At 40.4% G+C, this 12739-nt stretch overlaps 1 protein-coding gene and 1 pseudogene across 1 annotated transcript; one reads left to right on the plus strand and one right to left on the minus strand.

Moving 5' to 3' along the window:
• Nucleotides 1–4508: 4508 nt before the first annotated feature.
• LOC122086770 lies at nucleotides 4509–10097 on the minus strand (annotated as a pseudogene).
• Nucleotides 9816–12431, plus strand: LOC122087205 (putative pentatricopeptide repeat-containing protein At5g37570). The gene has a single exon (XM_042656253.1). It carries the CDS (start codon nucleotides 10452–10454, stop codon nucleotides 12183–12185), a length of 1734 nt encoding a protein of 577 aa, XP_042512187.1. The 5' UTR covers nucleotides 9816–10451; the 3' UTR covers nucleotides 12186–12431.
• The last annotated feature ends 308 nt before the right edge of the window (nucleotides 12432–12739 follow it).

Consider the following 12739-nt stretch of genomic DNA (forward strand, 5'->3'; position numbering starts at 1 on the left):
CATCGTCTTCTTCTTCCTCTAACTAATGTGACAGATTTTCTTTATCCTCGGAAGTTTGCAGGAGTTTCGTCCTAGCTCTAATGCCAATTGTTGTGATCACTAGCCTAGGGTGTCCAAGTCTTTATAAGCATTCACATCATGTCAAACTATTTACATTCGATGTAAGATAATTGCTTTTACGTGAAACTCAACACTCAGTCAACATAGAATTCTTATTAAAAGAGCTACCTAATACACGAGACTCCCGCTACTACGAGGTCTGAAAGGGGTAAGTTGTACACAGCCTTACCCTTGCTTCGCAGTAGAAGCTATTTCCAGGCTTTAAACCAATGACCAATATAGAATTCTTATTCTCAGAATTTATTCCATGCCTGTAGACATGGGCTCTCCATTTCCTATCTGATAGGGTGGACTGGACTGTAAGACTGTGAACAGACTTGGCTTGCTTCTTCTTCAAACTCTGCTTGTAGCTTTACTGCATATATACATAAATATGTTCACATGGTAACTAGGAAGACTAGCTAGACTTTAACTTAAAGTCCCAAATCCTGAAACCTGAGAGATCATACCGACACGAATATCCTTAGATCTTCCTAAGTGTCGGCTTCCTAGGTACTACTACTTCTTCTCAACTGGAAAAGGAAAACGTTTAATAATAAAGAAAGTAAAGATGATGGGCGTGGAGGAGAAACAGCTTAACAGAGACAGACAAGTCTGCTTTTACTAAAGAAGAATAAAGACCCATTAAAGAAGTAAAGATTAAAGAGATGGGACTGTACATACTGTCTACATCTACACTATACTATCTCTTTCTCTTTCTGTGGTTGCAGTGGCTTGTGGATTTTGAGAAAGAGAGATTGGAAGTAAGAAAAGGAAAGGGTTGTTTGGCGATCCCGAGAAGAAGTGATCCCAACTTCCAAATTCTAAGAGAGAGAGAGAAGAAAAGTAGATTAGAGAGGACACCCAAGACAAGATTGCACACCCTTTTTCTTTTCCTGAGAAGTGAGCCTAGATTCTTGAGTCTTGACACAAGACCCCATCACACCTTTCAAATTTTAATCTTCTCTCAAACTCTTGTGTTTCTGGCTGTGGTGTGCCTACTTGTCTCGTGCACCTCATGCCTGTCTCTTCTTTTCTTCTTCTTCTCATTGCTAATGCATGTGGCTGTAAGTCTATATCTATGGATATGAGACAGGAGGGTCCATCCACGGTTATAAGAAATGGGAGTCGGATCAGTGAGTCGGCTAATTCGGATCAGAATCGGCTGCGTCTGTGACTAATCCAGATTCTGATCGATCCGATATGGTTGATTCACGCACGCAAAAACTATAGAATCACTGTGCTTTTGGATATGAGGACCCACTTTAGGGTTCTTGGGACCAATCCGAAAAAGGAATCGCCATCGAATCTGGCTCACTGACATGTGGTCTTTGCTTCAATACTACTTACTACTAGAGTTTATGAACACTGGTCTTGCCTAGTGGTGGCAGATTCGGCTTGAAGACTTGGCGCCCAAGGGAAGAGATTGTGAGATCGAACTCTATCGTATACAAGTGTATGTGGGTGTGAGTGGCAGTGTAGGTGTAGGAATAGGTAACCATTGACCCTACTAGCACCCAATAGGCCATTGACCAATGCCGTCCACTCTATGGACTGGTAACTTTCCCCATTAGTTTTTCAGCGTCTTGGTGAGAGGGAACAGGAACAAGGAGTTCATGTTTGCAATTTCTGTCCTTCATTTTGTGCCTTCAAAACTTAGCTGGCTGTTCCAAAACTTGATCTTTACAGATTGCTTGCAAAATTTTCAAGAGCTTCAGGTCCATACATTTTATTGGTAAAGAGAAAATCTCTTCACCATTGGTAATGTGACGTGATTGGATTTTGGGTTCATCATTGATTTTCACCCTCTATTTATAAAGTCCAAATTCCTTTTCTCAATGCAATAAAGTCAAATCCCTTGGCTGAAGAGATTCTCTCTTGACCATGGGTGAAAAGAAACTTGGCCCTTGATACCTATAATTCAATTGGCACCCACACCATCTCCATGGTTACATAAATTCTCTTTAAATTCTAACTGTAGGAAGGCGGATCAATCTGTCTAATTTTGAGAACTCCATCCTCCCCAATAGTCAGTTTTAACTCTTTCCCATTACAAAGTTGGGCTCTAATTTAGACCCTTGGAATAAGCCCAGGCTCAGTGTCCATGGCACTGGAGATGTAACTAAGATTGAGGCCCCACCGGACAACCCCTAAGCTTTTTCTAATTTTGGCTAACCTGTTTATTTTGGGGTTGAAACTTCACTGACAACATGGACCCACCCATACTAAATGGCAAGTAGTCAGAGAATCATTTTTCCACCTATATCATCGACACAGAAAACCCTCATTTTGCCATTTGTGGTACGTAATAGAGTTGTAGCTTTTGGATAAAAAGATGGGAGATGGTTATATTGGCATCTTTAAATGCAAGGCAATTTTTTTTATTTTTGAGTGGGGTATTTTTTATTGATGAGATCCACATGGTTATTGAAGGGGAAAAGAAAATAATGTTATTTTGTCAGCCTAAGGGTGCAAGTTGGCCCGATGAATAAGAACCTGCTCAAGCCTGCCTAACCCTGTCCTGGGCGGGCCAGGGTTGAGATTTCTAGGCCTTGGGCGGGTGGAGTATTGGCTGAGTATAGCCCTATATATATATATATTGGGAAAATGACAGATATGCTAGCGTAGTACCTAGGAATTAGGAATGCTAACGGCATTTTGACCGTAGGATTTGATCAACATGAATTGAACCGTTGGATGGAGAGAAGATAAACAAATTTTCAATGCACGGTTGCGACACCTTTACTCTCTCTCTCTCTCCTCGCCGGAAAAAATCATTCATTCATCGGATCCAGCCAGAAAAAGCAAAGTAGTTGCACCGCCGCTGTTGATGGACCGCAGCCTCTGCCGCTGCCGAGGTCGAAGAAAGCTTAGAGGGAGGGGGAGAGAGAGAGGAACAACAAAAACCAAAAAAAAAAGAAGAAGAAGAAGAAGAGAACCACAGCCGAGGTCAGAGAAAGCTCAGAGGGAGGGGGAGAGAGAGGAACCGCAGCCACTGCCGAGGTCGAAGAAAGCTCAAAGGGAGGGAGAGAGAGAGGAACCGCAGCCGTAGCCGTAGCCGCAGCCGCTGCCGCTGCCGAGGTCGAAGAAAGCTCAGAGGGAGGGGGAGAGAGAGAGGAACAGTAAAAACCAGAAAAAAAGAAGAAGAAGAAGAAGAAGAAGAGAACTGAGCTCAACCTGGTCGGGGGAGAGAGGGAGTAACAGAAAAAACCAAAAAAAAAAAACGAGAGTGCAGCGCTGCCGGAGTCAGAGCTGGTGAGGAAAAGGGGAAGGAAGACCGTGGAGCGGCAGTATTGAGTAAGTTTTGTACGACAAAAATTACAAACGGATGAGATCTTTTATCTTTCATCTGACGGCCACTATGCGCTAGCATACCTAATTCCTAGGTACTGTGCTAGCATACCTATCCCTCTCCCATACTGTATATAATCATACATTTTAGTTAAAAAATAGGCTAATCTGACCCAATTCGGCCCACTCAAGGTCAAGCTGGGTTGGATTGAGCCTGGTATGGCTAAGCCTGGGCTGGGCCTCGTTGAACTAAGGTGACCAACAAACAATACACAATGCAAGATATTCATATGATTTGACAAAATTGCCTACGTCCATAGTGAGATGAGATATACATTCACTATCAATGGAGAAATAGAATTACAGCCACTTGTCCTTTCACCTCTCAAATTACAGAGAATGAATTCATCCTCACGCCTCTCTCTATTTTCCGAGCCTCAAGAGCTACAACCTCTTAATGGCCCTTTGGAATCAACCCATAAATCTATGTGGCAAAATACAAGACATCGTATCCCCAACACTAAGCATATCTAAAGTCTCAGTCAAATGAACTTCATTGAATAAAAGAGCCCAAGCATGGTTTCAAGTATCAGTATCATATCGGTCATATCGGTATCAGCTAAGACCAATATCGATACCTGATCAATCTGGACCGATTGCCTATAACATTTCAAGGGTAAAACAGTAAAAAAAATATACTTTTAAAACAAAAAAAAAACTGACCAATATACATCGATCCTTACCGATACCAATACGAAGAACAAAAATCTTGAGTTAAAAAGTGACCAATACGAATCAATCCTTACCGATACCAATACCGATACCGAGAACCAAAACCTTGAGTCCAAGGCGCAAGCCAAAAGAGACAGTTTTGTGCCTTAAACAGAAGTATGGGAAGGCTCATTTACCCGATTCATGCGATTGTGGGATCAGTATGGGTCCACGGGACTAGTCAGGCCGAAGGCTTGGATACCCATCATTAGCAAGAAGAAAAAGGAAAGCTCATTTTCAGGAAGGTAACCATCTTTCCTTAATCAAACCCTTTCAAGTTTAACAGGTTATCTAAACCATTCCCTCGCAGCCTTCTCTTGTACTCCCATGTTATTATGGAATCTACATTGTACAAACCCAACTCAGCTAATGGATTTAAGTATAACTAACAGAAGACAAGGCAGCATACATGGTTTGAGTGTTTGACAAGGGTATGGTTTAAAAACATTGTTTTTGGTGCCCCATATTACATTCTAATGCCAAGTCTGAAGTTAGCCAATGCTACCTGATTGCATTAGATGGAAGTGTCTTCATTATGTCTCTCACTGTCCGCTCGTCAGCTCGTGTGCATCAATTAACTGGTATATATCTCTCCGCCTTTGCCTACAAAGTGGCAGGTTCTCTCTACACCATTCCTTAAAATTCAACAAATATGGAGAGTGGGGAAGGAAGAAGAAATGAACGGTTTAATTTCTACAAGGAACATTACCTTTGGAGTTGAGTTGTAGAATAATCAATATCTGCGATAACAGTTGTTTCTTCATGTCCTGTGGTAGCAATTATTTCGCCAAACTGCATAAATAATGACCACTCTAATTAGTTAAAGACATTGTGGATTCTTAGAAAATTACAAAGTAAACTTTAGTAGTTCCAATATTTCTCTTACTGGTCCAATAAGAGTAGAATGTCCCCATATCATGTAGGAACCACTTGAATCTTGAGATGGTGAACAAGTAACCACAAATACCTACAACCAGATCAAACAGATCTTACACACAAAATCACATCTGGATCACTCAAAATCACTAAATGAGGGGGAGAGGAGAAGGGGAAATACCTGGTTATCAGCCACCCTGGTACTCAAGAGAGTAAGGGGTTAGTAAGTGCATATGAAATGCTTCCAAATCTCTAAAATTATCTAATTAACTATACACCATTACTAGGATATAAAGTACAAGGAGAGAATCAAGCTAGGAAAAGCTTGAAGAGTTGAAGAGACTAAAAACAGCATGGTTGAGTCCTGGACCATCAAATTCTACCTTTCCCTCGAGATTTGTTCAATAATTGAGTTTCTTACATTTTTTTTAACCAAAATTTTGATCAAACACAGAGTTGGTCAAAGTAGAAATCAGAATCTCAGCCATCTCATAAGTTCACTGCGTCCAAGTGAAGTTCAGTTATTAGACAATCATTTCTATTGCTCAGTTCTATTTTTAAGAATTTACTCAACTTACCTGACCATAATACAAAAACTCATCACTTGTATTTCTTTCTTATATCCGGAACCAAACTCAACCAAATGAAGCAGTTCCAAGATTAATATTCCCAATGCTTCATAAATATGTTCAATTGTTATAAGTGGGATCTTAAAGCACACAGCACATGGAGAAGAATCTATCATGTATCTTGTTCATACTTATTTAGCAGAACAAGAACAACAACCAAAAAAGGAATAATAAGACATTCTTGCCTTGCTCTCTGAACTAGCTCCCACAGAAGTTCACCAGTACTCATGTTGAATGCCCCGGGATAGCATATTAAGTGAGCACCTGGTGTCCAAAGTAAGAGAAACATTATATTACTAAGGATACAAATATGTGCATGATAAAATTTAGGAGGAAAATAATAGAACCTCTTTGTGCATACAACATTGCAAGTTCTGGAAAGCGCACATCATGACAAATTCCTATCCCAATGCGACCTACATCTGCATTCCAAAATTCAATTAAAGTCAATTCAGAAGAAATTAAGATGCAAACTCGGGAAGATAAAATAATGGAAATCCAAAGATGTAAATTAGTGACTCCATTCAACTGAGGTTTTTAACATTTTGACCGGGGAAAGCAGGAGATAAGAAAGAGTGTCAGTGGAATAGGAAAAAGTCAATCCACACAGCACAAAAGCAGTGTTAAGTTGTTCCTTTCTGTGCATAAGGTAATATATACCAAAAGTTCATTTTATCAGTATTTAATATTCTCAGACATGATCTGAGGAGAATTTGTTGCTGAAGCATAAAATGAGTTAAGAATACAGCTCCTGAAAGGTCAGATTTTGTTCACTGAAGCACAAAAGTCCACAAAAAAAGACCTTCAGCAGATTTCTAGCAGTAGAGACCCAAACCATAAATATAGACAGGGAGCATCAGCATTTTCTGCATACCCTGAATTTAAACAGATCATAACAGACAAAGTACAATATATCATGTCTCCATCATAGTTAAAGCTTTGGCTTCAATGTTGTTGAAACAACTATGGACAGTTTAATCCAATAATCTTCATGATGGAAATTCTAACTGCAATCCCCTGCACATATGTGTGTGCATGCGTTTCATTCACTGTCGATGAATAAAGAACAGAGGAGCAAATCTTCCTAGCCAACCAAAACCTACGTCCTAGTCTTGATTTGTATTCTAATAGTGGTGTTATGGAAAAGGACTTGGGGGGTGCAGGTGAGGCCATAATTTTTTATTGTTTTTTGAAGTAAATATCATAAATTTAGACTCTGGTAAGAGGAGTTTAGTGCAAAATGAAAGGAACTTCACCAATTAATTGGTGTTCCAAACTACGAATATCTGTAACGTTTACCTGTATCCACAATGGTGGGTTGATCTCCTGGAGTAAAGGTGTCAGATTCCTTAAAGGAGATATCTCCTGGGATGTCAATATCAAATAGATGAATCTGCCAATCAACGAATTTGTTCTTCAGAAATCCAATAGAGTCCAAATCATCTAGAACACTAACTCATTTGAGAATTGAAACCTTTAGTGGACATCTCTTACTTTCCTATGTTTATCCTTTAGCTTTCCATCTGTGCCAAAAACACAAGGGGTGTTGTACAACTGGTCCCCACACCGTTCTGGTACAGACCCACCAACAATTGTGACTCCTTGATCATGAGCAACATCAGCTAGCATCGAAAAGGATGGTGATGCATCTACACCATCAAAATCTTCCGCATATATGGAGAACTTATCAGTTGAATAAGGACAATTCCACATTTCCTGACATACAAAATAGGTAGATTGACATAACAAACAAATAAAGTATATCATGGCAAAAGCAGATGGAAAGTTTTCATATAAAGAATGAAAGTTGGCAGGCTAAGAAGATTATAGTTACTCTATCTGATCTGTAAAACCCAATGTCATAAAATGTCAACAGTGTCCAGCATTGCTTGCTAGGGGAAACTTAATTTTGTTTTGTTGAAACCTGTTATCCTCAAACAGAGAGCCAGTTTTTAACTGTATTAACAAATGCTCAAGTGAAACTTATTGAGTTGGAGGAGGTGCATATTCTTTGAAGGCACTGCAACTTGGTCAACATTATAACATCAAGCAGTGTTAATTGATATTCATTCCAAAAATGTGGTCAATTAATGGAAAATCTTAAGTGTTTATGGAGAGTTTCTCTATCGAACCAAGGTAATTGTCTTTCTATATTAAGTTAACAAAGCCTTGGATCTCTTATTGACTTGCCATAAGGTAGTTATGACTTTTCCTTCACTATGATTTTAAAATTTGGTGAAATTTTAGTTTTGGTTAAAGGTACTGAAACCAAAATCTGGGAAATTTTTTAATATTTTAGATTTCAGGATTTCAGCCGAAATTTTAGTACTTTATTTTTCTTTTATATATATAAATTTCAGTACTTTATTTTTCTTTTATATTAGAGATTTAACATTCGTAACCCTTGTTTGGTGCTATCGAATCCAAATTACTACCTATTTCTTATATACATAACCTTTGAATGACTAATTAAATGCTTGTAATATTATTAATTAATTCCTTATATACTTAAACCTTTCATGGATTTAACATTATTTTAACCTTTGAATGGTGCTATCTAATGCAAATTACTACCTATTTCTTAATTAATTTCTTGCAACAAAAGTTCAATATATATTCCATAATTTTTTGGAATATATAAATAAATGAGCAATTTTTTTGGTTTTGGGCACTGAAATCCTGCTCTATTTTGAGCCTTGTCCTTCACGGCTAGTTGTCTTACCAATGAAGACTAGAGTTTGTAACACCCCCCCCCCCCACCCCCAAGCCAGTTACACAAAGGCGACATTGAGATAGAATTCCCAATAGTTTATAGATATTGGAGATGAATCCAAAACGTGAATATGTCATGTTATATGAAATAGGGACGATGGTATTGTCCTGTCATATCATTGCGACATGATTGGTGTGATCAATATCTGGTAGACCAATGAAATTCCAGTCACAAGATCTGATTATGGAGGGCAGTTTGTCCAAACTCTTGATCCAAAAGGTAGAAAACTGACTGTTCAATTAGATCTACATGGAACTATGTTTGGGCTCATTTCCTAGAAGTTAATTTGCATATGCTAGTGTGGTTCAAATTCCATGGAAATTTAGCTCATGGAGTGTCATCAATGGAGAGATTCCAAGCAAGGATGTCCCTGATGATTTGGATCTTGTCTAATTTTCTTCTTGTGTTCTTTACAATGGAAGGCAGATATCCACGGATGACTCTTTGTTGGTGAAATCTGGACTTCCATTCTAAAGCTTTTGGGCGTTTCAAAGAAAAATATTTCAGCAGGGTCTTTGAAATAGCTTTGAAAGCTAAAAGCTTTAGATGATCAGGATCAGTTTTCTTGTCTGCAAAATCCATCTTTGAGCATGTGTAACGTCTTTGAATAAATGACATTCAGGAATCAATTGGAAAGAGGTAAAATGCATAAGGAATAGAACGGATACTAAATTTGAAGTTTAAGAAACCTGAAACTAGGTTATTATACATATTGTTTTCCATCTTTCTTTCACCATGCAAGAGAGTGCAAGAGAATGCAAGACAGAAGGAATTCTCATAGTGTAAGAGGGAGTTTCGCGGTGAACCACATATGCCCTTAACACAGATGGTGTTGGTGTATGATGTCTTGTATTTCCATCGCAGTTTAATCCAGGGAGTATTGGTGCAGCACCTAGACAGGCAAGACGGCGGTCCTGCTAAAATCTGTGTGCATTGTTTGTTTTATTTTTTCATTATCTTCTGCATCGTTTTAGGGTTACGTTTCTACAAATGGCCCTGTTTAATACACTCAAAAGGTAAGATACAAGACACAGCTACGAATGTTATTGTAGCTTCTGCAAGCAGACATGACATGTAATCCTTTTTGAAAATAAAATTGAAGAAAACGGGAAACCAAGACTTCAAGGAGTTTATTACGGGTCCCAAAGTTAGAATTCTGATGAAAAATCTTGTCTGGACCATTGATCGCTCACTGCCATGGCCATAATAATGGCAAAATAGTAAAATGAAAACAGAAAAAAAGCAGTGAAGTTGGGTAGGTGAGCACTTGGGTTTACGGGCAATACAACGAGCTAGGCAGCCCTCTTAGCAGCATCTTCGATCGCTTTGCCTGCTCGAGCAATATTCTTCTCCTTGTCACAATTACTGCTAATGGGCAAAGTCCAACCTTGAACTGTAGTGAAATTGATTAGTTCCAAATCCGGAAAGGCATTGCGAACAACCCATAAAAATAAGAACAAAAAAAGGAAGCTCTTCAGCACATCTCTGCAAAAACCTCATTCACTCCTATAGATTTGATTTTACCATAAAGTGCCAACTGAAACAAAAACACAAGCAGATGAAAGGTGGAACTTATCTCTCACCTTTGGTATTTTGGGAAGCGTCAATGGAACTAAGTGAGGAAGACTGGCATACTCTGAGGCATGAGATAGGGCCATCCTGCAATCTGACTAAGTAGCTTACCACTGCGTTATTTTATATTGTTCTTCAAACGGTGCGACCACCACTGTGGACTACAATTGTGCTCAACTCTGTCGTGAGTTCGACGCTCCGAGTGAGTGTCACTCACGAGTCATATAACCCGTCACTCCCCGAGACAAAATAGCTGAAATTAAGGATCTCAGATAAATAAAACGCCAAAGATCGAACCAGCGGGAGGGAAGAGAAGGAAGCGATAATGGTGAATTGGTGATTCATAAACCCATCTTCCCTCACAGAACTCGGGCCCGTGACTTCGATTGGGGCAAAGCAGTGGTTGATCAAACGCTTCGAAGATCATCACAGTTCATTACATGACCAACGCCACTGCCAGCATCACCACCAAATACCTTCTGTCTCCTTCGACACACCACTCATACAACAGCGAAGCCGTCATTGAGTTCTGCCTCCAAGCCAGCCGCACTCTCGACCATCTAAAGCAAACTCATGCTCGCCTGCTGCGGACCCAAATCAATCCACATCCTCGCCTTATCATTCATCTCACCAGCCGCCTTCTCCAGCTTCCCGGCAATAGTCTCCGCTATGCCCGCTGCTTGTTTGATCGAATCCCTCACTGTGAAAACCAATTCATTTGGACCTCCATCATCCGCTCCCATACCCTTCATGCGCAGTTCAGCCAATCCATCGCCCTCTACGCACAGATGCACCGGATGGGCATCTCACCCAATGGGTTCACCTTCTCGTCAGTGCTTAATGCATGCGCTCGCATTCCAGCAATCTTACAAGGCAGACAGATACACACCCAGATCGTCCAATCCGGTTATTTCTCTAATACTGTTGTGCAGACTGCACTTCTCGATGTTTATGCAAAATGCGGTGCTGCCAATGATGCAAGGCGCGTTTTCGATCAAATGACTGATAGAGATGTCGTTTCTTGGACGGCCATGGTTTCAGGATACTCGAAAGTTGGTATGATGGAAGATGCACGTCAGCTATTCGACGTTATGGTGGAACGGAATGTGGTTTCCTGGACCGCCATGGTTGCAGGGTATGCAAATGCGGGGGATATCGGAGCTGCAAAAGCACTGTTTGATAAAATGCCTGAGAAAAACTCTATTACACGGACCGCTATGATTGCTGGTTATGGCAAGTGTGGTGATGTGGTTGGAGCCCGCCAAGTGTTTGATAAAATGGCGATGCGCGATTCGGCATGTTGGGCAGCAATGATTGCATGCTACGCACGGAACGGTTGTTCTAGCGAAGCAATTGAACTATATAAGAGGATGAGGATGGTAAATGTCAAGGCCAACGAGGTCGCAATGGTTGGAGTCATCTCTGCTTGCACGCAACTTGGTGATGTGGACATGGCGAGCTCCATAGCTGATGACATGAACGAAGGGAGCTGCGAGCGGACAGTGGTCGTTTCCAATGCATTGATCCACATGAATGCGAAATGTGGGAGCGTAGTCCAGGCGTGGGAGGAATTCAATTTGATGACTCATAGGGATGTGATCTCCTACAGTGCATTGATCACAGCTCTGGCGGATCATGGAAGAGCCCATGAAGCTCTGCAACTTTTTTCAAGGATGCGGAAAGAAGGGCTAAGACCGAATGAAGTGACATTCGTTGGGGTGCTCAATGCTTGCAGCCACGCAGGAATGGTAGAGGAAGGGTGCGAGTATTTCAAGCTGATGAAGCAAAGTTATGGGATAGTTCCATTGACTGAACACTATGCTTGCATGGTTGATCTTCTTGGACGAGCTGGGAGACTTGAAGAGGCTTACAAGCTTATATTGGATAGTGTGGTTACACCAGATGCTGGAACCTGGGGTGCTTTGTTAGGGGCTTGTAGAGTCCATGGAAATGTTGAGCTGGGTGAGATTGCTGCTGGGCATCTATTTGAATTGGAGCCTGAGAATACTGGAAACTATGTTCTTCTGGCCAACATTTATGCGTCAATGAACAGATGGGATGATGCAGAGAGGGTGAGGAAGATGATGAGTGAGAGACGGATCAGGAAGTCTCCAGGATGTAGCTGGATTGGATATCAAGATTCAAGACTAGTTAAGATGGTGACTGATGAATGATGGAATCCCATGTGGGTACATCATGCGTGCATCCAAAGTCCAGACTCGATATTAATAGCCCCACTTTGCCATGTGGCAAATATGGATCAGGGTTTCAAGAATCAGGATACGGATTAATCAGATCCGGATTTGGCTGATCCAACTTGTTTGATTTTTATATGGAAAAAACCCCCCAAAAGAGCAAAACACCGATTTTGTGGCTGATCCAGACTTGTCACTAATCCAAGACCGATTCCGATTCCATGTTATATCTACCGAAAAAAATAGATCCATGTTGTAGAGAAAAGTCCACTCTGCCAGCCTCAATGGTCAAGATTTTAGCCCCAACAAAATTAGGGCAGAGTGAGTTTTCCAAAATTGCAAATTTCTTTCATTTATGCATTGGGTCTCACTAAAAGAAAATGACCCAATTAATAAATGATAGCTTTTACCAAAAATCTCTATGTTTTTTCGAAATATAATGACTAGATGAGCTACTGATAATAATGGTGCACATAAAAGAACTGCATTGTTCTTAGTTTAGGGGTATAAGATTGACCTTGACGCTGAATAAG

Source organism: Macadamia integrifolia, chromosome 8, assembly GCF_013358625.1.
Source record: "Macadamia integrifolia cultivar HAES 741 chromosome 8, SCU_Mint_v3, whole genome shotgun sequence".
Lineage (NCBI taxonomy): Eukaryota > Viridiplantae > Streptophyta > Magnoliopsida > Proteales > Proteaceae > Macadamia > Macadamia integrifolia.